Below are 19,916 nucleotides of genomic sequence, written 5' to 3'. Positions count from 1 at the left end.
ACTCTAAAGCGGCCTTAATACTGCCCATATTAGTTAAGAGAGAGGTGGTTGAAGTTTTGACAGCTTCGCGCAGAACCGTGCATTACGCGAGGCCGTGCATTACACGCTAAAACACAGTACTGCGTGGCTGCTCAGAGGGCGAGGGGCCTAGAACCGGGACCGCGAGCGTGAGACTGAGCGAAAGCATGAGCAGCCTGAGCCAGCAAGATTCGAGCTTGAGCGGCCATGACTGAGTTTGAGCAGACCGTGAGCGAGCGTGAGTTGAGGCGGTACAAACGTGAGCGTATTGAGCCGAGGTTGAGCCGAGTAAGACTTTGCTGAGTCAACGTGGCTGTATCGACGACCCGAGTTGGGACGTGGGTGCAGGCACTTTGTCCCAGTTAATAGCAAAATAACTTCTTCTCTCGGGCCACTTCCAAATCATGCTTCGGATTCCACTATCAATTCACGCACGCTGTTACCAGATTACGGGTCATGCAGGGTGACCCAGCTTTTAAATTACCAGAGGAAGTAGAGATCCGTAAGAACTCGCAACCCAAAAAGAGGACTCGATGGTGCAAGGAACTTGCTGGAAGTAAGTCGAGAATGTTCATTACATCCCGTGCACATATGTGCCCATGGGGTACCCAAACACCAAAATGGAATGCACTCCCTTAACCATATTCCAGTCGCTCTCGCGAACAGTTAGCGTCTTGAATTGTCAAAAACACGTCTTGCAAAACTGCGAATTCAAATCCCGAATCTCTGCACAACTTTCGGAATCCCCGGAAGCCTTTGATTACTTATTATAATGGCTAATACCCCGCTAGGCTCTTCTCATGGTCTTCCGTGTATAGACAGTTCTGAATACAAGCACAACCTTGCGAAAAGTCACCTTCATCAACTCCCAGCAGAGCTACTTCTCCAGATCGGCAAATATCTATCCCCCGATGGTATTTTTGCCATACGTCTTGTTTCCCGAGACTTGCACACCACTTTTGAGCCACCATTGATTCTTGGTCCTTTGGAACGTGATTACTTCAGAGCCCTCCTCCGTCGCGACCTGTTATCCTGGCATTCTCGATGGGAGCGTTTCAAAGGCTTGGTCAACTTGCCCAAAGCCGTCTGCAGTGCGTGCAAATTCACGCACCCCAAATCACAATTCTCTCTTCATCAGCTGTCCGAGCAGCCTGGGCTCCGCGTGTGTTTAGGTGCTGAGAATGCTTTAAAGATCTGTCAGCATCGTTCGTTCACATTGAATGAGATTCGCGACGCTTGGCTCGACAACAGGGATCAACTTCACTCGAACTCAGTCTTCATCTCTAAACGCAGTCGCGCCAGCTCTCCTGATGGTACTACGGCAGACTCTTATGCACCTTCCCTTGAAGCCATCATTGGACAGTCCCGCACCGCAGGAAAATGTGGGATAGTCCGTTATTTCCGCCTCCTCATCCTGCAAACGTCCAAGGGCTTGACCGCTGAAGATTTGGCTGCTCCTCTATCCGCCATAAAGGAAACTCTATGTCCGCAACTAACGGCTGTTGAACTTCCCGAATTGCGTACTTTGAGAGTGATGAGATCGGAGGGCAAGTATGGCTTATGCCGTTCCTGCCGACTCGATTTCGTACCGTGTCATGGCAACAACTGCAGCTCAAAGTATTCAATTCTTCGCCAGCAGTATGTTGAAAGCCGGGAGCTGGATGAGGTTATTCTAGCCGTCTACAAGGACCATGAGGCGCCTATCTGGGATCTCGCGAACCCAGCATGGTTTCACGACTTGGCCAGTCGGTTATCGAGGGAACAGAAGACATTGAATGGCAAGCTTAGCGGTAAGGAACCTGGGACTGTACTTTTTAAGACAAACGGACCAACAGAATGGAGCTGGAGTGAGGTTTGAACAAGGCAGCGGGCTGTATCTACGCAGCTGTATGTAGCAGATGCATCATTGCGGATTCACGAGTAATCTGGGTGCCAACATGAGTATCGAAGTCATGAGCAGATTTCCCAGGGAAAAAAAAGCTCGCCAGGAACTCCATGTCAGGATAAGCCTCAAAGAGACCCTCGCTCTCGTCAGCACGATTCAAGGCGGTTTCCGGAAGCGACTACTAGCGAGCCCTGATCCTATCCGCATGTGGCGGAGCTGACCGTATCCCACTCTTGGCAGGCCGAGAAGCCGTCATACTTGGGTAGGGCTCCTGGCAGGCGAGAATGCGGAAATTGAAGCCCTACTAGCATGTCATGGAAATTCTAACGCTGGTGTGACAACAATATCACAGAGTGTGCGCAGGGTGCAGTGAGAACTCAGGAGGTACATCTGGAAGTATCGATCAGCAGATCTTGGACGACAGGGTGGTGAGGTTTTGAGAGGTTAGGTTTGGATTGTTCGCTTCGATAGGACTGGGCTCCCGGGATTAGCGGCTCAGGAACCCACACAAGTGGAGGAGATGGCACGACTGGGACTCACACAGAGACGTTCTCGCACCACGAAAACAACTTAGACGGGACGACTTCGTGCCGCGATATCTCTCTCCACTTGGATACTTCATCCCGCCAGTCTTTAGTCATGGAGAATACTTCTCTTAGAAGTCCACTTTTTTTTTCAAGCACTCGCACTTCACGGTGCCTCAGCAACACTGCTCTTGCAGAAGTGTGCGATTCTTCTCAGCAGCGTCCGTCAAGGCCTAAGAGCTCACATTCGCAGGCCAAGGTGCTTCGCTGGCGCCAAATGCTCGTATTAGTAGTGACACGAGGGGATGGTGGTGTTTTTATCGACTCCGCAGTCAGGTGAGCAGGACGGCAATGGCTGCAAGCCCAAAGGAGGCGGTGGTGGTGCTCAGGGGCAGAGGCTGCACTTTTCCCGAAGCGGAAGCTCCAATGTACGAACTGGTGAGCGGCTAACCGGGAAGGGTAAAACGGGTCGAAAGATCGACGTGCCGAGCAACTCCCTCCCCCGAAATAGAACTCTTTTTACGCGAAACAGCCGGGTTCTTCTCCCTTTCTTCAATGTTTGCCATGCACGCCGAGAAAGCCAGACAAATTGCGCATGTGTCATGGAGCCCGTTGCGATGTCGGGTCGAAGATATATTGTCGGGCGACCTGCAATCGGAACTGTACGAGTTCCCGCCTCTCCCTCACCACCCTTCTCGTCAAGAACTAGGGTGTTTAAAACTTCTAATTTGGAGATCTTCGCGATCTCTGTACACTCGCTTGTTCGCGTCACTCGCTCCAACATTTGTTTATAATGCGTACTTTTACTCTAATAGGCCTTGCGGCCGGACTCGCCAGTACAGTTTCTGCGGCTTGCAGTGCTGCCCTCAAGATTGACGACTTCTCGAAATGGTCGAGCAACACCAACAGCCTGGGTGAATGGACGAGCGGTATGTGGAACTTACCAATTCAGCGATCTCAGTGTCTAACTCTGCCTAGATGATGGTTCCATGACCACCATTTCAGCAACCGGTGGCGTGCTCTCTTTCAAGCCTAAGTCCGGTTCTTACTTCTACGAGACCTTTGCTTGCCAGGCCGCATCCACAAATGGCTACAATTCTGTGCAATTTAGCGTCAAGGGACCATCCGGCGGATCCCTTACTCTGGAAATTCAGACAAAAACCTCTTGCTCGGCAACAGCCTATACTTCCAAATACTTTACCGTTAGTAGCTTGACTGGATCTACTCAGACCATTACCGTCCCACTCAGCTCCTTTTCCGGCGCCAACGCCAACGCAATCACTGCTTTCGTCTGGTCAGGTTTCTCGAGCACAACCGCGACATGGCAGCTATCCAGCATCCAGTTTGGCTGCGGCTCGAGCGGTGGAGCGAGCTCTACGAGCAAACCGGCTTCTTCGTCTGTTATACCGGCTTCTTCAACTTCCGTGAAGCCCTCTACGTCGTCGGTTCCAACTTCCGTCGTAGTACAATCAACGAGTAAGCCCGCCAGCACCACGTCTGCTCCACCGTCTACTCTGGTAACTTCCACCATACCATCTGGATCCTGCACGCCTCTTCTGGTTGATGACTGGACTTCTCAGTCGCGCTTGACTTTCTTGTTCTACAATGCTATGCTCGAACCAACTTCCGATGATGGGACTATGACGTCTCTCGTTGTTGGCTCACCAAGCGCCAATCGTGTAACCCTTACCCCTAAGGGTACAGATTCGTACTTCTACTCGCAAACCGGATGTCTGAACGCAAAGAATATCTACGGCGGTCTCTCACTCCGCGTTAAAGCTCCCGCTGGCACGACCTTCTCAATCCAACTCGAGTCTTCGTCAACTTGTGAGGTTGGGAAAACTGTTCAAGTCGTCCAGACAACTTCACAGCTTGGATGGACTTTTGATGGCACTGAGAAGGTGTATACGATCCCGTTCTCCAAATATACTAATCTGGACACAAGCAAAATAGTCACTATTTTCTTCACTGGGTTCACAAAAGCAGTCTCATTTGGCCCACTGGCCTTCTATTGCGGCACTACCGGGTCTGAGTATATTGTTACTACTACGACTCCTCCAGCTGGCCCTTCATCCACTGTCGCAGCGCCCACCGGCACTGCCGCCGCTCTTGTTATCGACAAGTTCGCGAGCAAGGATTCCAATGCGCTCGGATTCTGGCACGGTGGTGACGACGGCATGGGTCTGACCTGGGGTAGCAGTAAATTGACTATCAAGTCAACCGATTCCGACTACTCGTTCTACACTCAGGTCTCAGGATCCTGCAGCGACTTCTCTAAATACAAGGACTCCTACTTGCACATTGCGTACTCTGGCACCACTGCCTTCAGTGTCGCACTACAGCAACATAACAGCGGTTGTAATGAGAACGTTTCACCTTTCCCTGAGACTTGGGATTCTCTTGAGGCCTCCCGCTATGCGGCGAATGGCCACATCTACATGCCGATGAACCACTTCAACATCAACCTGGTCCGCACGATTGGCATTGCAATCAAAGGTTTCTACAAGACTGACACCGTGGCTCTCTCTCTCGTGGAAATCGTGCCATCCGTTCCAACAGGCTTCATCATCCCGAACAAGCTCGAATCTGGCGATCTCGTTTTTGCTTGCAAGCGCCCGAACTCATTCGCTTTTGCCATTGATGATGGTGACCCAACCATGGCTCAACAAGTCATGCAGATTATCAAATCGGAGAATATCAAAGTCACCTTCTTCACCGTCGGCGCTCCCCTTTTGGACTCTTCGACGAACCTGACAAACGTGTATCGTGAGATGCAATCCCAGGGCCACCAGATCGCTCTGCACTCTTACACCCACCCTAAGATGGAGGGACTTCCGGACTACGCTTCGATTGACTGGGAGTACAATGAGGATATCAAGGCTGTGCAAAAGCAACTCAATGGCCTCCATACTCCATACTTCCGACCCCCCTTCGGTACCGAAGGTGCCCGTATGCGACAGCGTCTGGCCCTAGCATTAGGCGAGAAGCCTACTATTACAATGTGGTCCGTTGACGTAGAGGACTGGCTATGGGCAGAGACAAACACCCCGGAGGAACAGCTCAAAGCATTCCAGCGTGATGTTGATAAGGGTGGAAGTTTGGTCGTTATGCATTACTTGTACCCGAGCACGGTTTCTTATCTTAAGCAGTTCATTCAGATCGCAAAAGCGACAGGGAAGCAGTTGATGAGAGTGGATCAGTGTATGATGGATCCTAATGCACCGCCTTTGTAGATAAGGGGTGAGGGGAGGGATAGGGTGATTAGTGATTGTGAGATGATGAAAACGAAGAAGGATGAGAATAGCGGTTTGCATTGCTTTGCATTGGATGGGATTGGAAAAGTCGTAATCGTAATGGTTGAATCATAAATTTGCATTGCATTGTAATTGTATCGCAACCAACGCATTTCGCCCATGTTCGTTTATCGCTGTTCATCTTATCGTAGGACCAATCCTCCGTGATACTTCTTGAGCCCTTTTAGTGCCACGGCCTTAACTCCCGCTTCTTCTCTCCAAATTCACGAACTATCCTTCAAGTCTGACCATCGCTCAGTATGTGTACGTAAGGCGGAATTTTTACCGTCCAGCGAAGAGTATCTCCGCCCTAGCTACCGCACTGTATCTCAAACACGGCATCCCGGTCCGAAACCCCATTTCGGTCGCACAACTACCCCACAGAACGCGAAGTCACCGAGCCTCATGACAGATAGCCCGATATATATTACCCTCGCGTCATATCCTGCTATATAATCTTCATATGCCAAACCTATCTCAGTTAAACGCCTACTTAACGGCCCTACTATGGAATACTCTAAACACTCTTTCCCGGATCACGGTTGGCTGGGATTGGCCAACGAATATGAATTTCATATTCGAGCAATCATGGTTGGCAGTGGATGACCCGGAATGGAGGACAATCTGGATTTTTGGGATGTGGGTGCTCTTGGCGTGTGAACCTTCAAGGTTATTTTGGGGATGTGTATAAAGCCAGATGCTCCCCCATTGAGCACGAATTCTCCAGCCAGATTCAATCATACCGACCAAACGCGCCCATTATGCAGCAAGCCCTTACCGCCTTCTTCATACTCGCGGGCAGCGCCTTCGCGGCACCAAGGCCACAAGCCTCCACTACATCATCCGCACCCGCCGCTACCGCCAGCATTAAATGTCCGATCGTTTTCGATGGCCGTGTCCCTGTTGGCACTGCCGGAACCTTCTTCGATTCATCGAACGGCCTCTTTAACCCTGACTACGTCAAAGGTAACGATCTCAAATGGTCTGACATTTTGAAATTCCCGACTGGCGAAGCGTCGCGATTTGATGGCGCGGAGTATCAAGCGGTGGAGGTGACATTAAGCGATAAGAGTATATTCCAACAGCAGAAGGGTTTTCGGAGAGCGGGGTTGCAATTCATTCAGGATAGTAGTACCGGGCCAGGGACGACGGGGGTCAAAACGTTGCATTTTAGTGTGAGGCAGGATACTGCGAAGCCGTTGAATTTGACGCATGAATATTTGGTACGGAAGCCGCATCTTGCCTTCTCGCCGTTCTGAAATTGGAGATTCTAGGATGGTGAGGAGAATAGGGAATGGTGAATTGAAAGCTAACAAGCCGTTTACAGAACGTCTGGCACGAAGCCGCCGACTACTCGGCCGACCAAATCATGTTCCAAACGGGTCAAATCATCGGAAAATCTGCCAGCGACAAGAATAACTTCAAGATTCTCGACCGAGCCGGCAAATCGCTATACTCGGTCGCAATGGAAAAGACCGCCTGGCAGAACTTTGCCATCAAGCTTGACTACTCTAAGAAGCAAGTCAAACCCTGTCTGTCTCAACGTAGCGTTGTATGCTAATATTCCGATTGTAGCCAAGTCCAAATATACTACTCCGTTGGCCAAAATCCACTCAAATCCGTCGCAGGTCCTTCGTCCGCAGATCTTTCTGGCCAAGGTCAATTTCAGATGGGTATTTTAAAGAAGCCTACCGGAACCTCAGATGTTGTGAATGCCGGCTACCAGGAGAGTAAGTTGAATGAGGGGCAAATTTATGGGGGATTGTTCCTTGAAGATAGCGCGAGTGGGTGCGTGTCCTTGTAGAAAAAATACCGAAGAGGCAGTGGATTGTACATAAATGAAAATGCGAACACGATCTTAACTTGGTAAAACCCATGCCGGACACACAATGCAGAGCTGCAGGGTTTCCAAATGTATGTACGCCAAGCTATGAATGGACTAATTGCATGCATGCAGGGACAACGCATCACTCATTGGCCTTTCTCTCATTGGAAACTTCCAAACCTCGAAAATGCCCCGCGCGTTCGATGTTTTGTGCGACCTCAAATGCTGCACAGGTTCCCGACGTCAACGAAGCAAGTGCATATACTTTCTTTTTAATTTTTGAAGCACGCAAACCTTCGAATACAACATGCCCACCCTATCATCGATCCTCCTAGGCATCCAAGCCATCCCTATCACGCTCTTCGGAACAATAATCCTGTATAACCCCGCGAAAGCAGGATTCGCAGATGTCCATCTTTCGGTCTCGCATATTATCGGGTACACCGTCCCTCTCCCAATCCTCAATCCTCCACCTCCCACTTACCCGCACCAAAGCTAATCTCCATTTAGTTTCTCTTCCCTTTCCCTCGGCACCGCATATGCACTGGCAGCGCTCCAACCTCTGAGAACAAGACACCAATTCCTACTTACATCAGCCCCGCTGAGATTCGTGGCCGCCTGTTTTTTTTTGAGTGATGGAAATGAGGCGAGGGGTGCACCGATTTGGGATTTTGCGAATGCAGGACTGGCGCTTGTGGTAGTGGTTTGGGAGAGGTTGATGATGTGAAGATAAGACGGGATGGGAGGGGGACGTTTAGGGTTTAATGGAGAAAAGCGCTGTATATCACGTGAATATCACGTGTATTTCCAGTTACAACTAACCGCGGAAGATTGAGCCTGCTAGGCTATTGAGACTTCGCCGTAATCGCTACTGGATTCATTGTTATCTTTGCTTGCGAGATACACTATCTTACCATATAGATAACTTTCAATGTAGAGTGTGTTGGGGACGAAAGGCTTGGCGTTCCGAACCTCTGCAGAAGACTGTACCGTGTTCTCTCTCTTTTTGATTCTAGCAAGCTGTTGGAGAGATATTTACTATGCTTTCTTTGACCATGTTTGGATACAAGGCATCGTGTAGTAATTAGCACACTGTTCTTCTATATTAATAGTCTTTTGTAGACCATATAATCTGGATTATATGTGCTAAATTTAGAATATGCAGAGAGGATAACTAGGGGTGAAAGCAACACCTTCTTCTCGCTGGAAATTTAGCAAGAGGTTGCAGAGACATTCACTCTTTTCTAAACGCTCTCTATCGGGCAATAATACATTACGTAGTTGTTGACACCGCTAATCTAAACAATCGATTTCATTAAGTCTCTCTGGAGAATAAGATGTCTATCTTAATCCCCACTCCCTCTCACCCAACACCTCCATCCATCGTCCCCTCCTCCCCTAATTTCTGGTCACTGGGGCATCCGGTGCATTTGCCTTTGTCACTGAGCGCTTGAGGTCTTTCTTATAGGCGTGAACTGCCATGAACTGGTCGTCCTCATGAGCTCGAGAGCAGTTGCGGCGAGAGCAAGATCCTGCCTCAAATGATGAGCAGCGGGGGCGGATGCACTGGGATGCCGTCTTGCCCTCCAGGTGGCAGTTCTGGCATGGAGTGCCGTTGTCGCACGTGCCGTTCCACCAATGCTTGTGGCAGTTCATGCACGCGACGATGCGCCGCTCTTGTGGCTCTGGATGTGGTGGCTGCTGGGGTTGCGATTGCGGTTGTGGAGGGGTGTAATTCGGCGCAGCTAGAATTGGCATGGGAGTTAGACCTGGGAAAGAGGCATAGGGACCTGAGATTGGGGATTGCGGCGTCATATCGTGCTCTGGTGGCATCCGATTTTTCGCCAGTATTTCCATGTGCGGGAATAGCATACCCTGATATGGTGTCATTGGTGGCGGTTGCGGAAGGGACTGGGGGATGGGCTGTGGAGGCGTGAAGGTTTGAGCTCGCGGCGCAAAATTGAGTCGCAAGAATGGAGTTTGCGCGTGAGAAGTAGCGAAAGATGGAGAGGAAATGTCTTCGACCTTACGCTTCTTAGACTCTGGGCCTTGGTATTGGGGATTGAGGGGATATTCAATCGGTTTGCGTGGCGATAGTGATCGAGCTTGGTCTTGAAGCTTCTGCTTCAGAAATGCAGCTTCAGTCTCCGAAATGCCCTTTTCCTTCTCCAGTCGTACATTATCGTCTGCTAATCGCCTCACCTCTTCCTTTGCATTGTTTGCTTCGATCCTAACCCGCTTCCATTCCATCTCAAACTGCTTCCGCATGTTCGCTATGTCGTGTTGGCGATCCGATAGCGCTTTCGCTGCTAAAACCTTTTTGTCCTCTTCCATCTGCTTAATTTTGTCTTCGAGGCTAGTAGCGTAGGCCTTGTTATGCGCGACAGCGTGACCGCATCGCGCTTCAGTGTCTTTTAAAAAGAAGGAAGCCTGACTGAGACGCTTTTCGGCGAGTTCGGCGCGACGGTTGATGAAGAGGTTGTCGCGCCAGCGCTTCTGACCACGGTCAGTGAGCTTTTGGATCTGCTTCTTGAGATCTTCGATGATGGCATCTTTCTCGGCGAGCTTCTCGTCTGGTGTCTTCTCAACGGGAGTGTTGACATGAGTGTCAGTCGCGAGACCTAAGGATTGGAGGATGGCGCGTTCTGCAGACTGCATTGCGATGAATGAAAATGGGTGACTGTTGAGTTCTTATATAGGAGGCTAAGGAACTTAGTACGCTAAAGTTAAGGGACTAAGTTCTTCAAAGTCAAGGGTTGATGGGACGGGAGTCAGAAAAAGGCAGGTAGAAAGGTTGACAAAATACGAGTTGGAAGAGGGAAGTGGAAGGGCCACGGGCGACGAAGTGGGGTAGGCTCGCCAGATGTCTATTGTTGCGATTGACGAATATTATGAAGCTAAGACTGCTGACTTTGTGGAGTCTTCGAGCCCTGTGAAGTGAGAAGTAGAAAAGTGGCAGGTGGTAGGGTCGGTGCGAGCAAAGCCGAGCCGTAGCAGAGCCTGTAATTAGAAGGTTTTGAAGCTGAGTAGGTAAACTTTGAGGTAGAGTCAAGGGCTGGGTTTCAAAGCGAAGAGTTGGAGCAAGGAGGGAGGAAATGCTGCCGGCGATATGGTCGGGTGCGAGGCTTTGAGCAAGCGTTATTATTGGTGTTGATTGTGCTTAGTAGATTGAATAAAGTCTTATTGTTGACAATGCCTCGCCTATGATCGGAGAAAATCCTTTTTTGCGGTGTGTCTACACGTTGTCATGATACACGGCATTGCAGTGATCGAGTATTAATTATCACGACAGGCGCAGTCGTGATCACCTGTTTGCTTGAATCAGCTCCCAGAAACCAATGCTCTTGACCACGTTGGCTCAGGAATCGACTTGTTTTAGCTCATATTGATAGTATTTTAAGTTGAGCACTGAATTATGCTTACCCTATTTTGCGAGAAGGAGTCCAGTGTTTGGTCCCTTAGCTGATACGACAGCTGATACCTTGCAAGCGTAAATTTGCCACAAGAACAGGCACATCTACAGTATTAATTAGACGTATGAACGTCCCCTAAGGCCGTAATTTTCGCAAATTAACTTAAACAGTAATTTCAGCGCTCAAATTCAAGTCTCTCGAGCTAAACCCAACATGGACACCAATAGCACTACTCGGTAGTCTCCAACTCTGCGCACTAACATCCCAGAAGCTGACATCGCGCCTCATGAGTGGGAACTCCACTGTAGCCGATGCGCCAGGTCCTAAAGCAACCTTATGGAATCCTCTAAGAACTCGAACTGGGGTTCCCCCACCGGCTTCCGAAGCCGGAATGGAGAGATATAGCTGTGGAACTGCGGCACCAGAAACATTGCCAGTATTTTTGACCGTCGCAGAGACGGTGACCAAAGTCTCCCAGAGTTCGGCATTTCCACCTGGGACGATTTTCGCGCTTGGTGATGGTAGACGCGAGGCACTGGCAACGGCAATATTGGTCCCGAGACTGGAAAGCGTGAACGTGGTGTAGCTCAAACCGAACCCGAACTCGTAGGCGACACTTTTGTTCTCCGCATCGAACTCTTTGTAGTCGATAAGCTGACCTTCAGAGAAATCTGCTTGCCACGCATCTGGATCCGTAGATTCAAGAAGTTCTGTGCCGTTGACGAGATTTTTCTCATAATCGACTTCGGTGAGTGCAATAGTATATGGGAGTTTTCCAGAAGGATTCACATCGCCCCATAAGACATCCACAATTGAGTTTCCAGTCTCTTGACCTGGCATGTGCGCGGCGAGAATAGCAGTGACGTTGGCATTGTCCTTCCAAGGCAGCACATTCGGCGATGCACCATGCAGTACGACAATAGTGTTTGGACAAATAGCGGTTACTTTTTCGATGACTGTGTTAGAGTTCCATTCCGCAATAAGTGTGGGTCTATCCTCGCCTTCACTAGCCCAAGATTTGAGGAAGACCATGCACACATCTGGCGGCGAGGGCTGGATGTTGGAAACACCCGCATTTGAAATTGCTTTGTTGTCTGTCATGTACTGAACTAGAGCGCCATATGATTGACCGCGCGCTTTGATGGCTTCAAGTGGCGAGACAACGTAGGTAAAGCGACCAGTTCCGGATCCGCCACCCACGGCCAAAGTGCCGATATCATAGTTGCCGGGCTCGAGATCGGAACTTAGCTTGAGTGTGTATTGGCCTCTTGTGACGTCGGCCGCGCCGTTACCAAAGACGGCTATGTTCTTGGGCTGTTTTAGTGGGAGTGCGCTATTCGTGTTTTTAAGCAGAACCGTTCCAGCAGCACCGAGCTGACGAATGAGGCTAGCATGGCCGCCTCGCACATCTACGAGCGGAGAAAGGGGGAACTGGTGTACATAGTTTTCACCGGGAAAGAAGCCCAGGGGAACGGCAGAAGCGTCCACTCCGGGATATCCTGCATCTTGGTTGAGGAGATAATAAGGGGTCATGATGCGGAGGATCATGTCGTTGAGCCTGGTGGCGGAGAGCGAGCCGTTATTGGCCGCAGTGGTGATGTTTCCGCCAAAGAATGATGGAGCAGCAGAAGTGAATCCAATGCCACCAGGCATGTTCATGTCGAGACCTGCTTCAATGGCCGGGACGCCAGAATGGGTAGCCCCCCAATCAGACATGACATACCCCTGAAAGCCAAGCTCGTCCTTAAGGAGACCATTGAGAGTCTTCGAGTTTTGGCAGCCATAGCTCTCATTGATGCGGTTGTACGAGCACATCAGACTTGCGGTGCCTGCCCGAACAGCGTTTGCAAAGGGCCAAAGGTAGGCTTCGTGCATGGTTCGATCATCAACATTGGACGAAATGGCCTCGACCGTGGTACCATTCACGGCTGACGGGTTCCTCTGGGTCTCTTGTTCGTTCATAATGTAATGCTTCGTGCAAGCCTGAACACCAGCAGATTGCATTCCAATGACAGTTTCTTCGACCATAACCCCCGTTAAATAGGAATCGGGTGAGAAGCCCTCCCAATTGCGGCCACCAAAAGGAGATCGCCCCAGAGGTCCAACGACTGGCCCGAGAGCAATGTGAGCTCCTTTGCCTTTGAACTCAGCGCCTATAAAGAGGCCACGCTGTCGGACGAGAGCACGGTCCCATGATGCAGCTGCAGACAGGCCGGCTGGGAACACACTTGCGTAAATCGCTTGCCGGATACCTAGGGGACCATCTTGAAGGCATAATCCAGAGAAGTTGAGACGTGTAATTGGTGCAATATTCCCTACACATGGACCGGGGGTGCCTGTTAGAGTAAGCATAGTAGAGATATGGCTACCGAAGCAGAGGCCAAGCTCACCCGTTACCATGTGCGCCTTCTCTTCGAGGGTCAGCTGACTGACGAATGCTTGGGCCTTTTCTAGGGCAGCCTCCCATCCTCCTGCGCCTGTGAAGTTCGCTATTCATATCAGTCAGCATGACGAGCGTGTTGAGATTGAGCAAACTTGGAAGTTGAGAAAGCTGATCGTCACAAGAGTAGCGACATGACGGAACGGAAACCAAGGCTTACGGGACGGGTACATCGGGGGACTATATGCATATTGTGCGTGATCGAATCCGACCACAAATAATATGGCGTATGCACACCAAAATAAAACCAGCAATTGCCACATCTCGACAGCTGTTCGACGAAATCCCGAAATAAGGGCTAAAAGGTCAACCGCTAAACCTCTACACAATCCATCCCTCCCCTTATGTACCATTGCGGATCGATGCCTCCGCTCCGCTTTGAACATCCCAACCATCCACTTAGCAAAGTCTATTCATCATTACGCTGAGAAGCCGAAGATTCAGCGGCTCATGTGGGCAGAGAGGATCAAGAACCAGGTTTTCTAGCTGCTGAGCCTGCGTTAATGAACGGAACCAGACATCAGTTAGGCTAAGTACCTGTGGGAAATTTGTCCGGCACTTCCACAGTAACCTCGACGGGCATGGCCGTTGGTCGATCTGCGGGCAAAGATTATGTCCTCGTGCCCTTCGGTACCGGGCTAGATCTGGGGCTGTCAATGTCTCCTCATTCGGTTGCAGCGAAATTACGTCGGAGTGGTGGAGGAGAACTGTTATTAGTATGGCGCATTGTGAAACGACAAGGTTCGACGCGGGGAAACGTGGAGAACAGCCTTCGTAGCGGCACAATGTCGGGATAGCGCTCATGTGGGGAAAGAAATCGCGAGCTTCCTAATTGGGCAACTTCCAGCACATCAACAACATCTTCAAGGGTCGGATCTGGGATTGAATTCAGCATCCGCTCAATAACCTGACTAATTCCAGCAAGAATTTGGCCAGATTCCCTCTACTCTATCCACGGTCTGTAACATGTGATACAGGCTAATAACCTTCATTTGGTAATTTAAACACGTACCAAAGTATTCAATTGAGCTCTTGCAGCAAGGTGCTATGATGAACTGGATTTTTGCTGCTTGTATTGAAAGCTTTTTTTGCTAGTTGTATTCGATGGTGTCAATACATCTGCATCACATTTTGTGTTTGAAATTCGTCTCAAGCAATCCCAAACCGACCAGATTCAGACATTTAATACGCCTATCCCTCACGCTCGAAAATATTCCTTTGGCTTGACATTGGCTCCTGATTTTCACTGTTTGGGTCGAAGTCCCTGATGCGATCCTCAATTTGCTGGGAGCGCGTATCCAATGCTGCTCTCCGCCCATTTAATGTTGTTCTAGTCATGTTTCCATGTCGGCGTCTCCAGGCAATGGATATTTGAAGAGTGGCGCAAATGAGATCACGCTCAAATGCCGTGTCCAGAGACTCCGCACAAAGAGCAGCAAAATGAGGGTGAAATCCAGAATTACGCGAATACATGCCGCCAAAGTTAGCCTTAAACCGTAACGGCGGTTCTCGGCCATCGATCACACATTGGAGGAGGTATTCATTTGCGGCATGAAGGACGAAGTGGTGAAGATTCCGCGTGAATGTACTGTAAACGCGGTGATAGACTACCAGCCGTGGGTCCGGATGGAGGTTTGCAAAAGCGAAATCTTGAAGGTTCGGCATATAACGGATGAAACCGATGGCGGCTCGAAGCTGCTGGAGTGAGGTACTAGGTTCAAGCCAGTTCTGTAAAAGCGCGTGCCTGATAGGACCTAATATAGCCTGGTATTGCGCCTCGGGCTTGGAGAGAAGCTGGAGCATCCATTGTGCGAAGATAACGAGGTTAAAGAAACGTAGTCTTGTTATGCCTACAGGGATTGGGGCAGTGGAGTTGTATGGACCGACAATGAAGGTCGCGGGGTCCATCTTGAAGAGTTTGGAGTTGAGAATAACGACAGGTTTAGGGACTTGGGGTTAATAAGAAGGAAAAGTACCAGACCTACGTGGCTGTCAGGTTTCTATTGCCATTAATTTTTCAACAAAAATAGGTGACGCCATTATTATTGTTGTGTCATCGGACCCTGTGTGACTGGTATTGTTTCCGGTCAACGGCGCTGGACCCTGTGGCGGTGAATCACTTTCGAAGAGCCGTAAACGTAGCACGACAAACAATCCCTCAATTTCCTAACTAGCTTTACGCTGGATCTTAGAATAGCTATTAATCCTATAAATGTCTTACCTAAATGAGGAAATTAGCTTTTTAAATCCAAACAGCAGTCGAAGCTGAGTTCATCAGAACTTATTTCTCTGTCTGCCTTTCCCGGCTCACTCACTTCTCCTAAGCCCTCCTTAAACCTCCCCATCCACCTCCTTTCACACCTTCTTCTCCCCCTTCCGCCCTTAACCCCTCCTTCCCCACAGTCACCGCCCCCTCTCCGGCCGACTTTCCGTCGGCATCCAGCGCCCACCAGGCTAAAACAACACAAATCCCATTAAATGCAGTCGTCAAAATAGCGTTCGATCCGCATCCCCACTCGCGAACTTATACGCCCTCCCCCCACCGCCAAAATGTCCGGCGTTGCACCTTCCACGCCATCAATTGATCCCCCAGATGTATATACCGCAAGCCACCCTGGAACAGAAATGCTAGGAAGTCCAGCGGCGATAGGGACGGGAGGGGGTTGCTAAAGGATAGTTGTGGCGAGGCGATTGGAGAAAACGGCCTTATAGAGTGTAATGCAGAGGGAAGAAGAAGGGATGTGAGGAGCCACCGACGCCGAGGGCAGTGCCGGTTCGCGCTAGTCGTCATTGCAAATAGTTGCTGCTACGCTCGCTAAACATTCGTTCGCACCAAGTGCTGTTGTGCCCAGTAATAGCAGCACGATTGTTCGTGTAGGTGTGTTGGGTGTACATGTTGCCATTGTGGCGAGGAGTGCGCTGTCGGTGAAGAAGAGGCCGCGGATCGCCTAGTGTATCCTTTTCTTTGAGAAGCCCGCGAGGATCTCGCCAGCCGTGATGCCTGCGTCGACGACCCCAGAGACCCAGCCGGCCCACATGTGATGGCCATTTGCGTAGAGAGTTGTTACCATCATTGGCTATATTACGGCGAAGATGCAATAGACAGATGCACCGATGGACTAGAGGAGGATGAGGACGAGCCAGGGGTGGTCGCAGAGGAGGTGTATCGGTACGGGGTTCTAGGTCAGCTCAAGCTGTTTCCTAAGACTCCTGACATGAGTTCTTGTGGATGGGAGAAAGGGGGTAAGGGGTAAGAAGCAAACTGACTCTTTCGACTGCACATACGACTCCCACACAAACACACAAACAACAAGTCCCCAACCACAACTGTTGAAGCCACATGCGCACTCCCCAAGGATGTAGACTACCTTCCCAACTAAGTCCCATCAAAAACAACAACAACCCCAATATCCCAAACAGCGTGCCCAATAGGCCGTACTACTGACAGTACTGAGTACGGTGTACAGTTGATTTAGACTGTACGAACGTACAGTAATCTTCTGTTGGTGTGTACAATAGCTGTTGCCCTAAGTACTGTCTGTAGTACAGTGTATAGTTAGCATTTTAGAATAGTTTATAAAGCTTAATTTAGTGTTTTAAAAAGCCTTTGCTAAAGAAGCTGCTATAAAAGGCTAATTAGTAGAAAATCTTATGTGCAACACTAATTTAGCTACTTAAAAAAGACTTTACTTACCTATCTAAATAGTATAGCTTATTAAAATTAAAATAATGCCTATTACTAACTACTTTTTATTATAGAATTACTTATCTACACGCTTTATAGCCTTATAGGCCTTATTAAGTTAATTTAGTGTTACTGTTATACACCTTATAAAGTCTTAAAGGCTTAAAAAATTAAAAGTAATTTATAATACCTCTACTAGCTTATTTTATAAGGCTATACTACTTGCTAGTAATAAGTAATTAAAAAAGTACTTAAAGAAGTGTAATTATAATGCTAGCGCTAAGTTTAAGATTAACTAGAGTAATATATAGCTATTAGATTTAAAAAAGGCTTTACTAGCTACATAATTAAGTTACTAAGTAAAGAATAAAAAAATAATAAAAAGTAACTATAAAGTCTTAAAAGTGTAGCTTTATAAAGCAGATTTAATGCTATGTAAGAAGTAAAGTAAAGTTATACACCTTTAGCTCTACTATTAGTGCTATAAGCAACATTATAAAAGCACTATAAAAGTAGTTAATAGTTATAACTATATAGTAAAGTATTTATAAAAAAAGTATAAAGTTAATATTAATAAAAAGCTTTTACTTAATAGCTCTTAAGCTTCTTAGCACTTATAAGAAGTAGCTAAAGTAGAAGTAGTAGGCTTATTATATAGGCTATCTTATACACCTTAGTAAGAAGGCTCTCTGCGCAGTGCCCTAGTAGATTAGGTTATAGTGCAGGATTAATTATTTAAAAACACTGTTTTTATAGAAACCTAAGGCCTTATTAGCTAGAATTACATAGATCTTCTTGCTACCTTTTTATAATTATACACTATGCTTTTTACTAATATTTAGGATGCATTTATGCAGCAGAAGCAGGAGATTTTAATAGTACTAAATTTAGCATTATTAAAAATTGCGTTAAGCATAGATGTGTAGAGTAGTAGAAATTACTTTTTGTTTCTTATAGTAGTAGCTTATTGTTACAGTCTATAGTTAGACTAGCGTAACTCCACTAGCAGTGCTCTACAATCTAGCTGGATTAGGACAGGGCTCGCTTATAAACTAGTTAGAGGACACAGAGGCGGCATAGCTGCCCGCAGTAATAGAGGAATGCGTGGTCTAATAAGAAGACAGGCTATAAGTCTAGGGAGCCTAAGGGAGCTTATAGAAGCTTTTTTTAGTAGGCTCTTATAAGCTCCTACTAGCTCCCCTTAGCACCCCTAACATATGTATATAGTTCCTGCATTAAACAACCTTTAAAAGATGTGTTTAATGTTTAGTTTATTCTTTATATAAACTAAGTAGTATTTAGCTTTTTAAAAAGCTATAATACTATCTATATATTTTATACTATATATACTTTTAATTTTATCTAATAAGACTGTTTAACCTAGCTTTTTTACTGCTGCATTAAAAGTAAACTATAATCTAGTTACTCTACTCCCCTCTAATAGCCTATTAGCCTGTACGTAGGACTGTACACCCTACTAGTTAGCCTCTTACCCCTGTCCTACTCCCTCTTAGGAATATTATAAGACCTAAGTGCTTCTATAAAGTAAAGATTATAGCATTAAACACTACCTTTTAAAAAGTATAAATACCTCTTAACACAACCCTAATTCTAACATAGCCTATGTAGCCTTATTAAGATCTATAAAAGTTTCTACCTAAAGCAAAGCTATCTTAGCAGAACAAATTAATATAATCTAAGATAACATTAAGAAACTTTAGTAAATTAGTAAAAAAATAAAAAAAGCTAGTAAACTTTTAATAAAAAGTTACTAGCTTTTACTAAAAAGTAATTAAATTATAAAACTTTTTTAAACCTTTAAGCCTTTAAAAAGCTACTAGTTACGCCTATTAAATATATAAACTATAAGTAAAGCTAGTAAAAATCTAAAACATTTTAATAAAAAAAGTAAGTATTATAGCTAAAAAAACTTTAAAGCTAGCTTTTTTAAAACTTTTTAAAAAATTATTAAAAAACCTTTACTTATTTTTTACAAAATGCTATTTTTATATGTAATATAATAAAAAAGCATTTTAGACTAATGCAGAAATAATATTCTAAATAGAACTATACTTAAAAGGCCTCTCTATAATTTAGTTTTAGCTCTATATAGATAATTAGATAGACTTTAAAGCTAATAGCACAGCACTTACTTTAAAAATAAAAAAAGTGTTTAGTAGTATTAAAAACTTTAAAAAAGCTTTAACAGCTATTTATAAAACTCTAAATAAAAAAAAGATTATAGCTAATAAACTAAATACTATAAAGTAGGGCAGTAGCCTAGTCTAGAACTACACAGCATGTTTTAGAGAATAATTAGCTATCTGTAGATAAACAGACTAAAAGGCTCTCTGCTGCATGTTTTATAATAGACTAAGTAAAATAGTAAAAGATAAATTTATACATAGTAATAAGCTAACTACTTTTAAAAACTTTATTATATAAGTAATAACCTATAATAACTATTATAAAGAGTGTAAAAAAAAAAAGAAATAAAAAAGAACTTTTTAAAAACTAAAGTTTATTTCTAAAAAAAAAAGCTTTTATAATATAATAAAAAACTAATAGACCTTAGTTATATAAAGCATATATAAAGCTTTCTTTTTAAAAAGAGCTAAGTTCTAGGACATAATAAGCTGCTTTTAATAAAGAAATAAAAAAAGTAGCTAAAAAATAAGGCCTACCTAAACTATAAAAAAGTAAGACATTTCTACTAAAACTACCTAAACTTCTAGAAGAAGGAGAATAAAAATACTACTATAATAATAAAAGCTATTACTGCAGAATACAGCCTTATAGATAAGGAAATATTAAAAAAATTAAATAACAGCTT

At 46.4% G+C, this 19,916-nt stretch overlaps 7 protein-coding genes across 7 annotated transcripts; 4 read left to right on the top strand and 3 right to left on the bottom strand.

The window, feature by feature from the left end:
- Positions 1-773: 773 nt before the first annotated feature.
- BDR25DRAFT_300964 (uncharacterized protein) lies at positions 774-1,960 on the top strand. The gene has a single exon (XM_033689479.1). It carries the CDS (start codon positions 791-793, stop codon positions 1,874-1,876), a length of 1,086 nt encoding a protein of 361 aa, XP_033551958.1. The 5' UTR covers positions 774-790; the 3' UTR covers positions 1,877-1,960.
- A 932-nt stretch (positions 1,961-2,892) lies between these two features.
- Positions 2,893-5,756, top strand: BDR25DRAFT_300963 (glycosyl hydrolase). Its single transcript, XM_033689478.1, has 2 exons — positions 2,893-3,356; positions 3,406-5,756. The coding sequence occupies exons 1-2, from the start codon at positions 3,221-3,223 to the stop codon at positions 5,658-5,660; spliced, it is 2,391 nt and encodes a 796-aa protein (XP_033551957.1). The 5' UTR covers positions 2,893-3,220; the 3' UTR covers positions 5,661-5,756.
- Positions 5,757-6,481: 725 nt separating this feature from the next.
- BDR25DRAFT_381902 (uncharacterized protein) lies at positions 6,482-7,524 on the top strand (the record flags this gene model as incomplete). The annotated part of the gene is made up of 3 exons (XM_033697738.1): positions 6,482-6,943; positions 7,048-7,238; positions 7,296-7,524. 3 exons carry the CDS (start codon positions 6,482-6,484, stop codon positions 7,522-7,524), a joined length of 882 nt encoding a protein of 293 aa, XP_033551956.1.
- A 213-nt stretch (positions 7,525-7,737) lies between these two features.
- BDR25DRAFT_100006 (uncharacterized protein) lies at positions 7,738-8,456 on the top strand. The gene is made up of 2 exons (XM_033683422.1): positions 7,738-7,983; positions 8,056-8,456. The coding sequence occupies exons 1-2, from the start codon at positions 7,853-7,855 to the stop codon at positions 8,270-8,272; spliced, it is 348 nt and encodes a 115-aa protein (XP_033551955.1). The 5' UTR covers positions 7,738-7,852; the 3' UTR covers positions 8,273-8,456.
- Positions 8,457-8,943: 487 nt separating this feature from the next.
- BDR25DRAFT_310566 (uncharacterized protein) lies at positions 8,944-10,203 on the bottom strand (the record flags this gene model as incomplete). Its single annotated transcript, XM_033691161.1, has 1 exon — positions 8,944-10,203. One exon carries the CDS (start codon positions 10,201-10,203, stop codon positions 8,944-8,946), a length of 1,260 nt encoding a protein of 419 aa, XP_033551954.1.
- A 917-nt stretch (positions 10,204-11,120) lies between these two features.
- BDR25DRAFT_381899 (uncharacterized protein) lies at positions 11,121-13,310 on the bottom strand (the record flags this gene model as incomplete). The annotated part of the gene is made up of 2 exons (XM_033697737.1): positions 11,121-12,746; positions 12,849-13,310. The coding sequence occupies 2 exons, from the start codon at positions 13,308-13,310 to the stop codon at positions 11,121-11,123; spliced, it is 2,088 nt and encodes a 695-aa protein (XP_033551953.1).
- A 1,279-nt stretch (positions 13,311-14,589) lies between these two features.
- BDR25DRAFT_310564 (uncharacterized protein) lies at positions 14,590-15,306 on the bottom strand (the record flags this gene model as incomplete). Its single annotated transcript, XM_033691160.1, has 1 exon — positions 14,590-15,306. One exon carries the CDS (start codon positions 15,304-15,306, stop codon positions 14,590-14,592), a length of 717 nt encoding a protein of 238 aa, XP_033551952.1.
- Positions 15,307-19,916: the final 4,610 nt, after the last annotated feature.

Source organism: Lindgomyces ingoldianus, assembly GCF_010093535.1.
Source record: "Lindgomyces ingoldianus strain ATCC 200398 unplaced genomic scaffold BDR25scaffold_5, whole genome shotgun sequence".
Taxonomy (NCBI): domain Eukaryota; kingdom Fungi; phylum Ascomycota; class Dothideomycetes; order Pleosporales; family Lindgomycetaceae; genus Lindgomyces; species Lindgomyces ingoldianus.
The sequence above is the reverse complement of the archived record's forward strand: the minus strand, read 5'-3'. Positions and strand labels throughout refer to the sequence as shown.